The 20,498-nt window shown below is 36.6% G+C and overlaps 1 protein-coding gene, 1 long non-coding RNA gene and 2 pseudogenes across 2 annotated transcripts; 2 read left to right on the forward strand and 2 right to left on the reverse strand.

Annotated features, from left to right (window-relative positions):
• Positions 1 to 1,716: 1,716 nt before the first annotated feature.
• Positions 1,717 to 4,764, forward strand: LOC125580595. The gene is made up of 4 exons (XR_007318335.1): positions 1,717 to 3,044; positions 3,154 to 3,463; positions 3,616 to 3,698; positions 4,415 to 4,764. It is a non-coding gene; the product is annotated as an uncharacterized LOC125580595 (long non-coding RNA).
• A 1,616-nt stretch (positions 4,765 to 6,380) lies between these two features.
• LOC106355697 lies at positions 6,381 to 19,258 on the reverse strand (annotated as a pseudogene).
• On the forward strand, positions 7,011 to 8,180 carry LOC125580885 (pentatricopeptide repeat-containing protein At5g65560-like). Its single transcript, XM_048746139.1, has one exon. It carries the CDS (start codon positions 7,011 to 7,013, stop codon positions 8,178 to 8,180), a length of 1,170 nt encoding a protein of 389 aa, XP_048602096.1.
• LOC106355678 lies at positions 19,144 to 20,329 on the reverse strand (annotated as a pseudogene).
• Between the last annotated feature and the right edge of the window lie 169 nt (positions 20,330 to 20,498).

A 20,498-nucleotide genomic window follows, 5' to 3' on the forward strand; every position in this document is an offset into this window, starting at 1 on the left:
TCAATTACTGAGAGTCATTGGCTAATATGTTGACACTGAGATGCTTCAGGTCGATGGAACTTCTTGATACTTGGATTCCCTTTCTCATTTTTTTCGTAAGAACCAAGTAGTTTGTTTATATCGTCACGTTAGAGCTTCGCTTTGCTTAAGTTTCACAATCGAAGTTTAAAGTTATCTTCTTCTTTTTTGTTAATGAACACATGTGTTTTTGTTGTGATAGATACGAAGTCTGGAGGTCATAAAAGAAGAGACAAACACCAGCTGAACCAACAAGAGTGACAAGAGCAGATGAAAAAGAAAGTTCTTCGAATAAAGATTTGAGTCATAATTTGCATCATCAGTCTAATCTGCTTCAGCTTGCTGGAACTGCGTTCCTAAAGTGTTTCGGGCTTGACCAGAGTGCCTACGAAACCTATGATTCTCTGAGACATGAATCCAAGAAACAGAGTTGATCCAAGTTCTGGTGAATATAAGAAGAAAATACTCAGCACGATTTTAATATGTTGATGTGTAGTAATCGAGAATGAAGATGCTCAATTGTTGGGACTTGGGGTAATGGTGTTAACACGAACGAGTTAACTTAAGTGAGTACGTTTTTATTGATGGTGCATTTGAAATGTTTTGGCTGCATGTCAATTTCTGTTCAAAAATAAATAATTACACATTAAACTTAAACTAAGTTAATTTACAAATATGAACCAAGTGTATCCAAACTACTACAAATAATTTGTACCACACAAGCATTTTGAGAACATGGAGGTAAGATTAGCCTCACTCCTAGGCACATAGACTAAGTACTAAATATATAATGAAAATGAAGTTTTAATGAATAAATTTAATGAATAAAATTTAAAGCAATACTATATTTGATCATCTATATGAGATAAACGATTAAATGTGTTTAGATAGTTTTTGTGCATCATATAAATAAATAAAAATATAAAACTATATTAGTCATAACTCATAAGCATTAATTTTACTAGATATAGATGTTGATTGGAAATGACAATGTGTTTGGAAACATGAATAACACTAACAGTAAAAAAATATAATATTATTTGAAAACATGAATAGCAATATATAAAAAAAAGTAATAGGCTTATGTTATTATAAAAAAAATAGGCTTATGTTATTAAAAAAAAAAGTTAGAAGCCCATTATATTATGAGAAACTATATATTTGGAACAACTTTAAATATACGAAAATTGTCCAATCTAATTACCTAAAAACATATTTTGTCTAAGATAATTATAAAACAAAAGTTAAAATCCATATACATATTTCAAATCAAAATATTAATTTAAAATTTATTTGTATTAAAAATTGATTTAAAATATACATATATTTTAAAACTAATTTTTACTAATATATTTTCTAATAACCATTATAAAGAATCTTTTAAATATATATAAATAAATACAACGTAAAGCCCAATTTCAAGCACCAACTTAAATTATAGTTTTTCTATTTCACATTAAGTTTTAAGAATATAATATATGATTATTTATATGATGGTACGTATAAAATACTCTTAATTATATGATTATTTATACTCTTAATTATATGATTATTTATATGATGGTACATATAAAATATGATTAATTATATGATAACACATATATGATATATAATAGTGACATGAAAAAAATAGAAATATATTTTTGAAAAAAATGAAAAAAATAAGATATGAAATATTATATTTTACTTATAAGAAAAACAAAATAACATTTAATACAAAATAATAGTAATATATTATGATTTACTTACAACAAATATATATTTATATAAAAGATAAATAAATGCACGGGACTATTAAAACCGAAGTGGTAGAAGGGGAAATAAGAAGCTCAATAGCAGGAAGACTTCTCAGCCCCGTAGAAGACATGTAAGGAAGTAGCTCATACTTGTGGAACGAACAACCCAGTCGGAAAAAAAGAATCAAAGAAGATGGCAGCCCAGTCCAGTAAGATTGAGAAGGAGTCCAGCAATTCCATGAACTAGAGAGGGAGCAGAGTCTCAGTCTGGCACTTGCTTCGGTTCTTGATCACGAGCTCCCTTCCAATTAAGATAGTTTTAGTTAAAAGCACTGGCATTAAAAACGTTACTTTTCAAAATCATTTAATAATATCATTTTAACTAATTACTAGATATTGATCCGTGCTGTGCGCTGATATGATTTGGTCAAATTTTCGTAATAACTATTTGAGATTAGATTATTTCATTTTGAATTTTTATTTATATTATACTTCTTCCTTAAAATTTACGTTTTTTTGGAGAACTCCTTATAATTTAATTTTGTTTTGTTGTCAAGACTTGTCATGAATATATATGCACACATTTGGTTTTTTTTTTAAAAAAATTTAATCAAACGAGTATAAACACCTTTGGGCCATATGATCAAATTGATAGACGTAATGGACCCATTAATTTGTAAGGAATTAAACTTTTAGTCTAATGAAATTGGTCCATTAGTTACAGAAGACCAAGAAAAACAAAATAAAGCCCAAAATTATTTTTTTCCGGGAAGGTGAACAACTTTAACGTGTCGGAAAAAAACTTAACAACTTTACTTTTTTGGTCTTCTCTGTCGGTGATCCCGTCCTCTTAATCGTCTTCTCGGTAACAACAAACAAAATCTGTTGAATCTACCCCTGTTCGCTGATGAGAAATTCAAAATCGTTCACTCTATCATCTTCACAATCGATCTACTGTCGTTAAGGTTAGGATTGTTTTTGTCTGTATACTATCATATTAAACGATCAGGGTTATATTAAACCTCCAAATTGGTCCATTAGTTACAGAAGACCAAGAAAAGCAAAATAAAGCCCACAGTTATTTTTTTTCCGGGAAGGTGAACAACTTTAATGTGCCGGAAAAAAAACTTAAGAACTTTACTTTCTTGGTCTTCTCTGTCGGTGATCCCGTCCTCTTAATCGTCTTCTCGGTAACAACAAACAAAATCTGTTGAATCTACCCATGTTTGCTGATGAGAAATTCAAAATCGTTCACTCTATCATCTTCACAATCGATCTACTGTCGTTAAGGTTAGGATTGTTTTTGTCTGTATACTATCATATAAACGATCAAGGTTATATCAAACCTGCAAATCGGTTTGGTATCTTGCTCTGATAGATCTTTATACTCTATTTGTAGATCGAGCATGACTATGACCTTTCAAGGCATGTTTTGGTTCTGGATCGATGATTTTAATGCTGTGACTCTTAATGATTTGGCACTGCATCATCGAGGGACGAAAGGGATTGCGAATGGATAAGTTAAGTTGACTCTTTATTTTTTAAATTGTGTTTCCTTGTATTCATTTGTATAATCAATATTGAATAATCATATAACAGAATACACAAATAATGGAGTCTTGATATTATTTTGGACAGGTAACGAAAGTTTGATCATAAAAAGACTTAAAGAAGAGTAGAAGACAAACCACAGATAGCTAATTAAAAAGGTAAAGTGTTTGATTAAATATATATACACACAAAAATTATATCAAATTAGTTCTACTTGTTTCTCACTTTATCTTCTTATTGCTCTGTTTTTGTTTAAATTTATGTGTCCTGATCACTTTACGCTAACACAAACTCACCTTTATGGACTCAGTAGATCATTCGTAAAGATTGAATAAAAGAAGAACTGCAAAATAAAGACGAAAAGAGTTCACTAAACCAATTTCAGATACAAAGGTTAGTACTATCTTGAATGTATATGTATTGAGGAACCCCGGAGTAAACCAGTAGAACTATTATAGGACTATCGGTTTAGAATTGTACAAATAGTATCTTGCTAAATGAAACTGAGTGCATGAATTAGAAGTATAGTTTCTTGTTGCATATCTGTAGTTGTTTTGACGATTCTTTGTTCTATGTATACTACTATTTCTATGAATTGTTTAATGGGTTTCAGCGAATAACACACTGTATTTTCTTTTGGATCAAAACATGATGATCAATACATGTTCGGTTTGAATTAGTTTTCAAACCTCCATTAGTATATTAAATAGAGTAGATTGAGTCTGGTTATTCGATTAACAAACTGAATTTATTAAAACTGAATATATTAAAATGACTTTAAAAAATTCACCTCAAATGTTGTCTCAGGTAAATAAAATTGCAAAAAACGCCAGTTTCACTCTGTAAAATGAAGCACATATTTATAAAAACTAAGTTTAGTTGTTTCTTTATTTTGCACTGCCACAACTTGCATATCTCCAATATCAATTGGCTGACCAATAACATCTACAACCATATTTAAGAATCGCTATATTAGCTCATATAAAACTTTTCATATATATATTCATTATAGTTTTTAAGACTTACCAATAAGGAAATTCGAATCAAGACTCCCGTTCGTGATTTCGGGAAAAGTGGTTAATGACAAAAAAAAATTCATCATTTTTCAGGGAGGACTCAGTCACGTTGGAGTTGCTTAAGATGGACATCATGTATTCATGGCTCGTTGGACGGTACTTTCCGCCAGCTGGGGTCACATCGAAATTCTCAATGAACCTCCATGCTCCAATCTGCAATTTCTTAACATGAGCAAGGAAGAGTCTCTTGCAGGTACAATGAATCTTAACACCCTACATTATAAGAACGCATTAAATTTAGGTTTAGAGAATATGTAAAATCTTTGTGAAACATAACTGTAACAAATAGACACTTACTGTCTTATCTGCCAGTATGAACTGAAAAGAGTCTCCACCAGTGTAATTCGAATGTTGTGTCCATGAATGCAGAACCTTTACTTCAACCCTCCATGTTGTTTTGCATGGTTTGACATTGTTCAGCAAAGATACTCGGTCTGATGTAACCATAGACATTTTCATGAGTGTATTTTTGAGGTGAGGTATAGAAAATATGAGGCGAAGGAAGATGTTTTATAGTGATTTGGTTATAAAATTAGGTTTAATGGTATTGATAAAAATATTCTGAATTCAAAAAAAAAGAAAGAGATCTATAGCATATTCTGATTTTCATATTTTTTAGGAGCTGTTAAAGGTAGTTTAGATATTCCGTTTCGGTTTGCAAGTCACGTTAGATTAATGGGTATTCTGAATTCCAAAAATGAAATATATCTATAGCATATTCCGGCTTTCATATTTTATAGGATTTGTTTGCAAGATACGTTAGTTTAGATTTGCTAAAATCTCTCTATTGATGTGGTTAGAGTATTTTGGTCTACGATTTATAATCTAAAAATATCTGAATAAGACCATTGATATGACTGGAAGTGTTTAATTGAAATTTTGGTTTTAATAGATCAAATTAAACATATGTAATATAAACAGTGAACATGATCAAAACTCTATATGAGAGTAGCTTGTATGCAATGTATATTTGTGGTTTTAAATATATTTTTTCACCTATTGGAATGTTCTGTACGTTGAAAGATGAACCAAATAACTCGTAATCTGACACTAAAGTTATTATATCTAATAATATATCGTCAAAGTTCGGATAGTTTTGTACGGTAGAGTTTGGTTTAATTAAAGTCAACGGGTTATGTTATTTATTTAACATATCATTTAATTTCGAAAGGGCTTAGTATATTAGATGTTGGTCTAGTTAAAGTGAACCAGTTATGTTATTTAGTCAGCGTGTACATAATTATTATGATAACAAATTTATACGGGTCCAAAATATAAGGTAGCCTAGTAAGAAAACTGAAAGAGTCCAAAATTTAAAATGAACTTTCTTGGATAGATAAAAATAGGACTCTGTTTTAATAGATTAGATAAAAAAGTTTCTATAATTTAACCGGCCATACAGTATTTAACAAATACAAAATTACATTGAAATGGTAAATCATTTATATTTTAAAACAAAAAAAAAGTACTTCCAAAACTACTTTTTTTAACACTTTTTTTTATTGAACTGATTTGAAACATATTAATTACATCATAGAAGAATATGACAAAACGATAATGAAAAACTAATGATTCTTCTGCACCAGAAGCTCGTGAGGATAATCATCATTGATGACACATTAGCTATATCAAATTAGTTTTATCATAGAATAATGTAGATTAGGTGTTCCCGTTCCAGCGGTAGCAGACGAACTTCTAATACCTTATCAAAAACATGACAATCTCATAGTCTAGATAGGTCTTCAACTTCAATTGCCTTTATCAATTTTGTTTCGAATTCGCTTCAGAAAAGCTACCATCAAAACAATTTTGAATGCAACTAAAAATCAAATAAATGATGAGGATTGATGGTTCACACCATTATCACCAATAGTAGCAGACTAAGCTAAAGAGAGTGCATAAGAACAAGCTCTTCAAAAACCAGCGACAACCATCACTACCTGCACTAGAAAGGCTAACCTCCACCATCGTTAATCCACTAATGGAAACGAACATTAACTAAACCGCAAACAACCAAAGCTATCACTTTAGAACAAGATAATGTCCACAAAATATGAAAATGAAAAATACAACTTTAAACCAGAAGAAACCAAACCGGAATCACCAGAACCAATCACTAACACTGGTTCAGATCCGCCGATACAGATGGACCTGCGAGAGACAAAAGTCTAATCGGAATCTCTGGAAGCCACCACAGAGCACTCCATTGGTGAACCGTCGTGATAATCTTCTGTAACCAAACGCCACCACCAAGTAGAACCGACGAACTCTGACACAAATCCAAGACAAACAGACAACTAGAAAGGAGAGGGGGAGGCCAGTACCGGTGCTGGATGAGCCACCGAACCGGCCTCAGATCTGAAATTGGCAGCGGCGGCTGAGCCAACCCTTTTGTTTTTAAAACTAATTATATTATGAATTTTTTTTGTACAAAAATATTTATAATCCAGTTTCTTTTTGTTTGGGCTGAAGCCACAACTTAAGCCCAACTCTATTGAAAACTTATTGCAAACAAAATAAAATTTATTTAATGGAAAAAGTAGGGGTTTATTAGCTCTTTACACAAGTATGACTCGAAAGCCCTAGCTAGAGCAGCTGGAACCACCAGACGATGAGATTCCCGGTGCACATGGCGCTCCGTCGACAGTTCTTCAGCACATCGGTGAAAAGTGAGACATTAGAGAGTTTGCTCTCCGAATATTATAAGCAGAAGAATCTTAATAATCTGTCCCCAAAGCCGTCCCATAAGATCTCTTCACACGTCAAACCCGTTACTACACCAATCTCATTACGTTCCCTTTTCTCCGGGTTTAGGTGGCAGAACAATCCTTCCCTGGTATCATTCCTACAGTATGCTACGTCTGTCGATGTATCCTCACTTTCCTCGCTCAGTCTTAATCCCAACTTTAAAGATACTGTGTTCTGCCATGCAGCTGTCCTCAATGTTTTGACATCACATGGAATCTCGTGTCACGTCCCTAGGATCTTCATATCCATGACAAAGATGTGCCGTTCGGTGCAAGAATGTATGTTAGTTGCTGATTTTTATAGGAGGTTTAAGTCTCAGCTTACTCCCAAATACTGCCACGCATTGTTGGATTTATTGGCTAAATATGATGTGGTCGTTGAGATGAAGAAAGTATATACAGAAATGTTGGAGAAAGGTATGGTCTCTTCTCGGGGTAATTACACACCCAATCTCATGATTGAGTCGTATTGCAAGCGTGGATATGTGGTTGCGTCGAGACAGTATCTCTGTAAGATGATTCAAGCTGGCTTGGCTCCTGATCATGTCACCTTTACATCTTTGATTCTTGGTCATTGTAGAAGACACCATGTGGAAGCTGCTTTCCATGTTTTCAAGGAGATGGTAGATCATGGGTGTGCACAATGCTATGAGAAACTCATATTAGAGATCTGTGAAGTTAGGAATCTTGAAATGGCGGAAAGGGTGTTGGATCAAATGCTTAAAGAAGGAATAATTCCAAGTGATTGTGTTTTTATTGCACTTGTTAACCGTTGCTGCATGCTTCAAGAGTATGGAGAAGCTGTGAAGATTGTGGAAGATATGATTCGTTGTGGTCACTTACTGCCATTTGAGTATTGCAAAACCTTGGTTTACAGGTTGTATGACGTAGGAGATAAAAGGAGAGCAGGATCAGTTATAAAGAAGCTGCTTTGCTCTGGCTTCTACCATGATGAACTTGCTTGTGAAAACTGGCTTAACGTAGGGCAGAGCGGCTCGTTGCTACACCTTCTCTTTTATGAGTTGCAACCATCTTCCGCTTTGTTTTTGTAACGTTGACGAAGAAACTATATGTTAAATAATTGTTTTCTTACGATTTTAAAATGTGAGCACTAATTGAGTTTAAAATTTTTGTTGTTGAATTTATATTCCACAGTTGTTGACACTAAAAACAAATCACAAAAACATCCAACATCAAGTAACTATGGTAGCCGCTTGTACGCACAACAACTAAGAAGAAGAAGAAGATAGTTGTTAGATTATTGCGTCTCAAGTCTCAAGTTACCTTCTTGATGTTCAGACATCTTTCCAAGTACTATTTAGAAACAAAACCATTTATAGACTAAAGGATCTTTTTGTGAAACAAATAAAGTATAAGATAATTATTTTCTTACAAATTACATTTTTAAAGCAAGCATAAAACATAAAACCTAGCAAACTCAGGTTGAATGTATCGCTTACACTTGTTGTCAAATTATAATCAATCACATAAAATATGACAAAATCAAATGAAAAGAAAACTGACTTTTTTGTTAACTTCACCAACGAAATAACAAAAGGTTGTAGTACAAATCTATATGCGTTCAATTAGTAGAGTAACGCTGTAAATTCTGGTTTCTTGATCTCCTTCAAATTCTTCAAGCTCGAGATACCGTTAGTAACTCCATCGCTAGTCAAGTACCTACACCCAACCAAGTCCAAATACTCTAGATTCGGACATCCTTTACAAAGAAAGGGAAGAGCTTTATCAGTCACTGTTGAGAATCGAAGTTCCAGGTGCTTCAGCTGACTCATGTAACTCCTAATTGCAAAAACATCAATATTTCCTGAAGTTTCGAAACACAAACCATGCACGTATGTACAATGCATAAACAACCTCAGGATCTCCGAAGTTTGCATCAAATTGCGTTTCAGAGTATGAATATTCTTGCAGTTCGTACCCACTCACTACAAGAAAACATAATCTTAACGAGGGCGGTTTTCCTCGTTATTTCGTCGTAAAAGAGGCTTTACGACGAATTAGCGAGGAAACGCGTTTGCTCGTTACACGTCCGTCGTAACACATATTTCCTCGCTAATTCGTCGTAACTTAGCGAGGAATATATTTCGTCGTAAAGACGAAGTAGAACGATTCGTCGTAAAGACGTCGCTACAATTCCTCGTAAGGACGTCGCTACAATTCCTCGTAAATAACTCGAAAACAGTTCCTCGTAATCTACACGTAAATACCTTGAAAGATTTTCCTCGCAAAATACACGTAACAACCACGAAATGATTTCCTCGTAAAATGGTCGTAAACATTTCCTCGTTATTTCCTCGTAAATAATTCCTCGTAAAATACTCGTAAACTGTTTCTCGTCATTTCCTCGTAAGATTTCCACGTAAAGAGGTCGTACTTTAGCTACGAATTTACTTCGTTTTTATTATTTTACAGAATTTTAAAATATAATTAAAAAATAATTAAAATTATTTAATTTAATAATAAATTAAAATTCAAAATAAAAATAAATTCATATGAAAATATTTTATAAATAAATAAGTTTTGAATTTATATAATACAACAAAAAAAAAAACTAAGGGTCGTTCATCGCCCGGTAGAATTCATCACTCCTCCTCGTAACATCCGCCTCGTTATGTACGTCGTCGGATGACTCGCCATGAATGGGATGTTGTTGTCGCATGTTCCTCAACATGGACTCCCATTCCGGATTTGTGGCCGCAATAACGTCCAAGAAGCCCTCGACTCCACCCATACGAGATTTTGTCGCGGTCAACTCGTTACGCAGCTGAGCGGACTCTCTACGCAGCTCCGTGACTTCATCATCCCGTCGCTGACCATAAGACGATGTCGCTCTCGGAACATCGTTGACGGAACCAATACCCAACGTCCGTCCCTTTTTTTTAGGGACAACCTTAAAAACAAAAAATAAATATTGTAAGTAAATATTTAAAGTTAAATTAAATGAATAATTAAAAATTAATTTTTTTGAAAATTTACCTCCTCGTAAATCTTATCCACTTCAAGTGTGGATAAGGTGACGGGTAATCCGTCGGTAGACTGCTGGGTCAGCTGAGTCTGGCGGTCTTCAACCCGAGCAACTACGTCGTTGTAGATTTGCTCGGACTTGCCATCTACAAATACGCCCGCCTTGTTCTTGTGGGTCCTCTCGTAAAGTTCCATAAGAGACGGAGATGTCCCGTCTCTTTGGCCTAAAAAACAGTTAAGAAAGTTAGAATAAATTAATATAATTATTAAAAAAATTATTTAATAAAATATTTAATTACCATTTCCAAACGGACACCGGCGTGGGGTTTTTGGCCCGTAGTGTGAAGCATCGGCCCGTTCCCGTGCTCATCGACCGTGTTACGGGAGTTAGAGCAAGCCTGGGCGATTCTAATCGAATCAGGAAGGCGCCAATAACGGATGAGGCCATCCCACACGTCCGTGGTGAGCTCAGCGGGTTTGCCACGCTCATACCCCTTCACGATCCAGTCACCCTTCCAGTTGGAGACCGTGTCCAACAAGCGAACTTTCGCTTTCGCGTTAAACTTCTTCCTCACCCTCTCAGTGATCCCCAAAGCCCAATTATATTTTTGCTGTTGGAAAAAATAAATTAACAATTAGTTTTTTAGAAAGTATATATATAAATCATGAAAAAATTAAAATATATATAATTAATTAATAGAAACTTACAGCGTAAATTTTGAACCACGTCTTTCTGACGTAGTGAGGCGTCTTACTCCAGTTTGGATGTGCCATGGAGAAGTAACCCTTGATCGTGTCGGTTACGTCCGATGCAAGACATCCGTCAACCCCCCACCTGGAAAATACAAATTTAAAATATAAATTATTTTTTAATGTTATAAAAGATATTTAAACGAATTAAAAAAATTAATGCAACATACCACAACGTTCCGTCCGGTCGGTCTGGGTCGATGACTGGTAAACCTTCTCTGCCTGGCAGACTGAGAATGTCCTCTACCGTGTACTGCGAGTAAGGAGCACTCGGAGGCACCATCAGATCAGGATGAATATCAGCGACCATCGGAGGTGCCATCGGAGGAGGCACAGGAGGAGGCATCGGAGGAGGCACATGAGGAGCCGATGGTGCACTAGAAGAAGTAGACCCAGAGACTCTCTGAGTGTACTGAGTCTCGGGGACAGTCTCCTGGCCCGAAGAACTGGGAGCGGAAGAAGAGGCCGGGTCTAAACGACTACCCGGCTCACCGAAGATCTCTCTGTAATGGGCAGTAAGTCTTCCTTTTCGAACCTGAAAAAAAAATGAAATTTTTAAAATTAACATCAACAATATATTTTCCAACATTATCCACCTAATCAACACTAAATAACATAAAATCCGCAAACCTATCTAAATTCCCTATACTAACCACCTAATCTATCCTAAACTAACCAAATTAGAGAGGAATCAGGCTTACCATTGCTACGAAATGGAGAGGAAGTAGAGAGGAAGTAGAGAGGAAAGAAAGAGTGAGCGGTCGGGTGTATATATAAGATTACATATCATCGCAAATTCGTCGTAAATTTACGACGAAATAGCGAGCAGTTACAAAGGCCCGTGTTTTTTTTTACGAGGAAATGGCGAGGAATCACAAAGGCCTGTGTTTTTCTTTACGTGGACTTTACGACGATTTTGCTTACGTGGAATTAACGTGATTTATGTTTAAATCTTTTTACGTGGTCTTTACGACGATTTCATCCTACGTGGAATTAACGAGTGTTATGTTTAAATCCAGAACCCCAAACCCGAAACCCGAAACCCAAACCCCAAACCCCAAACCCCAAACCCCAAACCCCAAACCCGAAACCCGAAACCCCAACCCCGAAACCCGAAACCCGAAACCCGAAACCCGAAACCCCAAACCTGAAACCCCAAACCCGAAACCCGAAACCCCAAACCCGAAACCCCAAACCCCAGATTCCTTATTTTCTACTTCATATATTCCAAACCCCCATCTTTAATTTTCTACTTCATATATTCCAAACCCCAAACCCGAAACCCGAAACCCCAAACCCGAAACCTGAAACCCCAAACCCCATATTCCTTATTTTCTACTTCATATATTCCAAACCCCCATCTTTAATTTTCTACTTCATATATTCCAAACCCCAAACCCGAAACCCCAACCCCCAAACCCGAAACCCGAAACCCCAACCCCGAAACCCGAAACCCGAAACCGCAAACCCGAAACCCGAAACTCGAAACCCCAAACCCGAAACCCCAACCCCGAAACCTCAAACCCGAAACCCGAAACCCCAAACCCGAAACCCCAAAACTGAAACCCAAACCCCCATCTTTAATTTTCTACTTCATATATTCCAAACCCCCATCTTTAATTTTCTACTTCATATATCTCTAGAACCCCAAACCCGAAACCTGAAACCCGAAACCCCAAACCCGAAACCTGAAACCCGAAACCCGAAACCCCAAACCCCATATTCCTTATTTTCTACTTCATATATTCCAAACCCCAAACCCGAAACCCGAAACCCCAAACCCGAAACCCGAAACCTGAAACCCCAAACCCCATATTCCTTATTTTCTACTTCATATATTCCAAACCCCCATCTTTAATTTTCTACTTCATATATTCCAAACCCCAAACCCGAAACCCGAAACCCCAAACCCGAAACCTGAAACCCGAAACCCCAAACCCCATATTCCTTATTTTCTACTTCATATATTCCAAACCCCCATCTTTAATTTTCTACTTCATATATTCCAAACCTCATATTTAATTTTAGGTTTCGTCGTTATTTCCTCGTTGTCTTACGTGGTTTTTACGACGATTTCATCCTACGTGGACTTTACGACGATTTCATCCTACGTGGACTTTACGACGATTTCATCCTACGTGGACTTTACGACGATTTCATCCTGCGTGGACTTTACGACGATTTCATCCTGCGTGGAATTTACGACGATTTGTGCTTACGTGGAATTAACGAGTGTTATGTTTAAATCCCTAGAATCAGAAACCCGAAACCCGAAACCCCAACCCCCAAACCCCATACCCCAACCCCGAAACCCGAAACCTCAAACCCGAAATCCCAAACCCGAAACCCCAAACCCGAAACCCGAAACCCGAAACCCAAACCCCCATCTTTAATTTTCTACTTCATATATTCCAAACCCCCATCTTTAATTTTCTACTTCATATATCCCTAGAACCCCAAACCCCGAAACCCGAAAGCCCAAACCCGAAACCCAAAACCCAAAACCCGAAACCCGAAACCAAAAACCCGAAACCCCATATTCCTTATTTTCTACTTCATATATTCCAAACTCCATCTTTATTTCCATTCCAAACCACAATATCCCACATTTGCTTATTCATAAAACAAACTCCCAGCATTACCTTATTCATAAAACAAACCCCACATTATCTTATTCATAAAACAAACTCCCTCATCTTATTCATAAAACAAATACATCAATCGGATACATCGACATTCTCGTCATCACTAGAAACATCATCATTTTCATTAAACTCGTCTTCAACAGCTTCGTCTGTGGCATCATCGGTAAGATCTTCGTACTCGTGATTATGCGGATCAATGAGAAGGATGTCATCAATTTCTTGTTCAGGTTCCTCGACTTCATTTATCTGTTCTTCTTGCAATGGTGGTTCTTCTCCACTGATGATTCGTCCTCGAGGTGTAACTTTGATCACTGCTAACCAATTTATACCTGAATCTCTCATCCGAGGGTATGGAAGGAAGCTAACTTGGTCTGCTTGTGAAGCTAAGATGAAAGGCTCGAATTTGTTGTACCTTCGTCCACCGTTGACATCAACTACACCGAATTTGTTAGACCGAACACCTCTGTTGACGACGGGGTCGAACCATTCACATTTGAAGAGGACGCATTTCAGCTTCAGTATCCCTGGAAATTCGACTTCAATAATCTCCGTCAAGATCCCGTAGAAATCTGTTTCCCCTTTCACACATATTCCATAGTTACTGGTCGCCCGCTGTCTACCATAGTCATATGTATGAAAAGTATAGCCTCGTGTGAAATACATCTGTGATGTGGTGACCTTTACAAGTGGAGATTGAATTACTTCGTGTAACCACTTAGGATAATCTGCATCGTCGTCGTCATAATCAACCTGCAAAAATAAAGAGAATGTTAATGAAATACAGATAATGTATGAAAAAAAAGTTTTAGTTAATACCTGATTCCGCAACCACTTAATGAAGTGTTGATCTTTCCTTTTGTCTACGTCACTTGTGGATATACCAGGAAATGTTTCTTCGACTTGAGAAACAAATAGGCTGTAAAATCACATTTTATAGGAATGAATCTCTCGCAATTATACAATTAATTATAGTTATATGTGTTTCGAAGTGTCAATATATGTTACCTTTCAAAATAACGCATCAATGGATCTTCGCAATTGAGTAGAATATAGGTGTGTGCACTATGAGCGTCTTCTTCACTCGACCACCAAACCTCTTTACACTTCCCACCGAGTCGCCCAATCTGGCTAAAGATGTCTGGAACACCAGCAACTGCATATGTTGGCGCAACACCACCATCATCATATCTTCTTGGAGCTCTTCTCCGTGTACGTACTTTTGACGCAAAGTAGTACGATGTGAAGTGAGAAACTTCTTCCGTCAAACTTCCAGCAATTATAGAACCTTCAACTTTGGCGAGGTTCTTTGCTTTTCCCTTCAAATATTTCATGGCTCGCTCATACTGATACATCCATCCGTAATGTACAGGTCCACGAAGCAATGCCTCATATGGGAGGTGGACAGCTAGATGCTCCATGACGTCAAAAAATCCGGGAGGAAATATCTTCTCCAAGTTGCACAATAAGATGGGAATGTTCTCCTGAAGCTGTTCCACAACTTCTTCTTTAAGAGTGCGTGTGCTCAGATCCCTGAAAAATGCTCCAATGCCTTTTATATTCAAAAAAAAATTAAACACATTGTTAGTCATATATTATTTTGTAAATTATTGTGATATAATACACTACGTACCTGCAAGTGCTTCATGTACGTTTGTTGGAAGTAGCTCCGCAAATGCAAAGGGCAGTAGTCGTTGCATAAATACATGACAATCATGACTCTTCATCCCGGAGAACTTTTGACCCTTTTCAACACATCTAGAGAGATTCGAAACATACCCATCGGGGAACTTCACTTCTGATGCCACCCAGTTGAACAACACCGACTTTTTTTCTGAAGATAATCTGAATATCGGAACGGGAACTTGTCCATTGCTTTTAATATGTAACTCGCTTCTTGAGCAAATATCCGGCAAGTCCAACCTCGATTTTATGTTGTCTTTTGTCTTCCCTGGGACATTCAATATTGTATTCATGATGTTCTCAAAGAAATTCTTCTCTATATGCATCACATCGAGGTTGTGGCGCAGAAGAAGATCCTTCCAATATGGCAACTCCCAAAATATACTCTTCTTGTGCCAGTTGTGATGAACACCGTAAGAATCTGGCATATTACGAGGGACATGCCAATTACCACCCCAACGAACTGTTTCGTTAGCTCCGTAGTAGTCGATTTGCGCTTCAATTTGTTCTCCAGTTAGATATGGAGGAGGAGTGTCTCTCACAACCCTTTTGTGCCTAAACAAATTCTTGTTTCTTCGGTAAGGATGGCCAATGGGAAGAAATCGACGGTGACAATCAAACCAACTTGTCTTCCTACCATTCTTCAGTTGAAACGCATCTGTCGTTCCATTACAATATGGACAAGCTAATCTCCCATGTGTAGTCCATCCAGACAACATCCCATAGGCAGGGAAATCACTTATGGTCCACAAAAGCATCGCTCGCATCGTAAAATTCGTCTTCGTTGAACAGTCATACGTCCTCACCCCTGTTGACCACAAATCCTTCAACTCTTTTATCAGTGGTTGTAGGAAAACATCCAGGGACCTTTTTGGATGGTTCGGACCAGGTATTAATATGGTCAAGAATAGTAACTCCCGTTGCATGCACATCTCCGGTGGCAGGTTGTATGGAGTAAGAAAGACTGGCCACAATGAATATTGTCTCCCTGACATTCCGAACGGACTAAATCCATCTGTGCATAATCCGAGATACACATTCCGGATATTGCTAGCGAAATCTGGATGTACTTTGTTGAAATGTTTCCAGGCTCTTGCATCTGATGGATGAGTCATCTCACCATCCGTCTGAGTATGCTCGGCATGCCATCTCATCTTTCCAGCAGTCTGCTCTGATTGATACAATCTTTTCAATCTGTCTGTAATTGGTAGGTACCACATCCTTTGGTACGGTACCCTATTACGTCCCCGTCCTTGCGGCTTGAATCGTGGCTTCTTGCAGAATCGACATTCTTCTAGCTTCTCATCATCTCCCCAATAGATCATGCAGTTGTCGATGCAAACATCTATCATCTCCGAAGGCAACCCAAGACTATAAACCAGTTTCTGAATCTCATAATAAGAATCAGCAGACACATTGTCTTCCGGCAAATACTCTTTAAACAAGTCCGCCCATTCGTTCATGCAACTTTCAGGTAGATTGTGATCAGTTTTAATATTCATCATTCTAGCAGCTAACGACAATTTAGAGAGACCTTCTCTACAACCACTGTAAAGTGGTTGATTCGCCGCGCTTAACATTTCGTAAAACTTTTTTGCATCTATATTAGGTTCTTCATCTCCATCATGAGCTACGAATGCATCAGCTACCATATCATGAACCCTATCATAATCTACCATCTCCTCCTGCTGGTAACTATGTTCATTATGCAAATGATGATCAACCGGTTCTTTTTCCTGAAAATTGCTATTACTACTACTAGCTTCATTCTGATCATAATTAAAACCTTCTCCATGTTGAAACCAGATATAGTAATTTGCCGTGAAACCTCTATTTATTAAATGCTTCCAAACATTTTCACGGTTTGCCAGTTTCGAATTGTTGCATTTCCGACAAGGACAGAACATCTTACCACTTTCTTGGGCGAGCGGTGTTGAATCTGCTTGATGCATAAATGTCTCCAGACCCGCAAGGTATTCTTTCGTCACTCTCCCGTTAGCATCTCTATGCATATACATCCACTTCCGCAACTCGTAAATATTCCCGGAGCCAGCCATTTTTTTTTCTTTCACGTTTTTTGTTGTTGGTGTGTTTAAAATGATGTTTAAACATCCATATTTATAGGAAAATTCGAATCTGGTAGTTGTAATTTTGCTATGAATTTACGACGAAAATTAATTAGGTGGGCAAAAAAAACGTGTAACACCTATAAAGTTGGTGGATTCAAAAATTTTCTCGCTAAATACACGTAAACTATCCCCTCGTAAATACCACGCAAAGTTTACGTCGTATTTACGAGGAAATAGTTTTTCCTCGTAAAATACTCGTAAAGTTACATCCACTTTACGACGAAACAGTTTTGTCGTTACGTTACGAGGAAATAACGATGACTTTAGTTTTTCACGTAAATTCGTCGTAAACTCGACGCAAATTTACGAGGATTGTTTTTCCTCGTTAATTTTCGTCGTTAAGCATGTGTTTTCTTGTAGTGACTATTTCGATACATTCACCAGATATTAAATAAGAGCAGCTTATATCAAGCTCTGTAAGCTTAGTGCAGCTTGAGGCTATCTTCCCCCATTGACTCAACTGTAACCTTTGGGCTATATGTAACCCCAAGTACCTCAAGATTAGGACACCTACAAATCAAGATTTGATCAACTTAAGGACTGGTTCTGAGATTTCAAATGTCATAAATAATTTATTAAAGTTAATAAATTATTTTTGAACAAACTGAGCCTATGTTACATATAATAGTTTTTATAATTTTGAAGATCGAAAATCAATGTTTCATTTGGCTATGTCCAAACCCTACTCTGTCCGCATCAATCACAATGTAACCACTAACCAAGAAAATTAAACCAAGACGTGTGTACCTTTCGGCAACGTAAGAGAGAGATTGATTCGTACAATGCCTGACTCGAATCTCTTTGAGACCGCCTTCGCTCTGATCGACGACAGACCGGATGGTTGAGTTAACTTTTTCCTCGAACTCTGGACTCCACCAGTAGATGCAATCTGGGGAAGACAGAAACTCAGCTTCAAGGTCCAAGATAGTGTTGAGGGACGGGTCTTGGCATAGGTTTGTCCACGTTTTGCAGACCAGCATTGGTCCGTTCCGTCTTTGTCCCATGGTCAGACGTGAGAAGATGCCGAGGAGACATTCCGGAGGCAACTCTGTCCACTCAGGGTGGACTCTAGATCCCATCTAATCGAGAACGAAGAAGATTGTGAGATCTTATTGATTGAATATAGTTGCTATGGATAACTCACAACAAAGAAGAAGAAGAAAATGTGCTCAGAGAAACAGTCCCATTAAGCAAACTTAATAATAAGGCAAATTATTTTGATACGTGTAGTTGAACAGTAAACCATATATTATATTCGTTGACTTTAGAGAGGGAGAGAACTTCGTCGTTTCGATATGGAAAAAGGAGTACAGTTAGGCTTTGTCAAGACATTTCAACTGTCCAGCTATTTGAAATTAGCCATTTCTAGGCCAATTAAAACAATTATTCGACTAATGAATATCTTTGTAAATTACATTATGTGTTTCATCGATGATGAACTTTCTTGTGAAAAACTGGCTTAGTCTAGGGAAGAGAGACTAATTTTTCGGCTGCAATCACTTCTTGATGTGTTGTTAGAACCCGTGCGTCTCAAGTTACCTTCTTGATATTCAGACAGCTTATTTGTTTAAAGTCGTAATTAATAAGTTACGAATAGCCTTAGCTGAAATGTCAAATGTTTGAACTTTTCAAGCTATTAAAATGATTATTCTCTTACAAGTTAGCCTTTTTCAAACAAGCATTAAACATAAAACCTAGCAACAATCTAGTTGAATTTTAATATCACAAAAAAAAAAATATTATTAAAAAAAACTGAATTTGTATACCCAAACCAACAAAATAACAGCAGGATATCAAATACAAATCTATATGCCTTCAATTAGTAGTCACGCTGTAAAATCTGGTTTCTTGATATCCTTCAAATTCCTCAAGTTCGAGGTACTGTTTGTAACACCATCGCTAGTCAGGTAGCTACATCCGAACAAGTCCAAATACTCCAGATTCAAACACTCTTTACAAAGAAAACCAAGAGCTTTATCAGTCAATGTGGAGAATCGAAGTTCCAAGTGCATGCTTCACTACTCATATATCTCCTAATTGCAAAAGAATCAACATTCCCTAAAGTTTCGAAACATAGACCTTGCACGTATATGCAATTAGTCAACCTCGCGATCTCCCAAGTTTGCATCAGATTGCGTTTCAGAGTATGAATATTCTTGCAGTTCATACCAACTATTTCAATACATTGTCCATATATTTCATAAGAGCAGCTTATATCAAGCTGTGTAAGCTTAGTGCAGTTTGAGGCTATCTTCCTCATCGACTCAACTGTAACCTTGGGGCTATACGTAACCCCAAGTACTTAAAGATTAGGGCACCTACAAATCAAGATTTTGATCAAATTTAGACAATTGGGACCTCAATGGAACCAAGCAAACCGAGACTGTGTGTACCTTTCAGCGACGTACGAGAGAGACAGATCCGTACAATATTCTGTGTTGTGGAACGTAATTATGTAAATCATTTGCAATCGATCTCCTATTAAATTAACAATTTATAAAATCCTGTATCAAATTCTTTGTTTTCACATCTTAACGTGTTATGTGGAGAAAATAAAAATTAAGTTTATAGAAACTTGAGCATTATCATATCTTTTTCTAATAAAATCTAACTCGGGTCTTTGTCAGAAAATAAAATAAATTCTAACTCTTGTGTTCTGGTCCATGTATAAATTGCTTCTCTGAACAATGGTTTTCGTTCTTAATCGAAATTTCTCTTTCAATCCTTCTTGCATGGTGGAGTGGTTCTCCTAAGATTCATCGTTAGTCGAGCCATAGGCTCTCAACACTTCAAAATTAGCGTTATATAATCAGTCAAAATTTCAACAATATTTCTCTGTGGCTCACAATAGTCTAAGCGGCTCAGAGACAAATGGACCAGAACACAAGAGACATCATCATGTAGTAGTTCAAGTATGATCTTCGTGTGTCCTCATCATATTGCTCGCGGTATCGATTTCCAACAAGATCTCTCGTAATGAACGTTGATTCATAAAATGAAAGGTGGGTTATCAACAAGTAAAAGAGATCAAATCATTTTTATTAAAATATTCCACAATTTCATCTAAAATTATGATATTTAAATCTATGTTTTTTTTCAGTTGAAACACTCACCAAAACAGTAAAAATCTAAAAATTATTTGCCTGAAATACTTTTGATAAAACAATTTATTAAACTACAT

This window comes from Brassica napus, chromosome C1, assembly GCF_020379485.1.
Source record: "Brassica napus cultivar Da-Ae chromosome C1, Da-Ae, whole genome shotgun sequence".
Classification (NCBI taxonomy): domain Eukaryota; kingdom Viridiplantae; phylum Streptophyta; class Magnoliopsida; order Brassicales; family Brassicaceae; genus Brassica; species Brassica napus.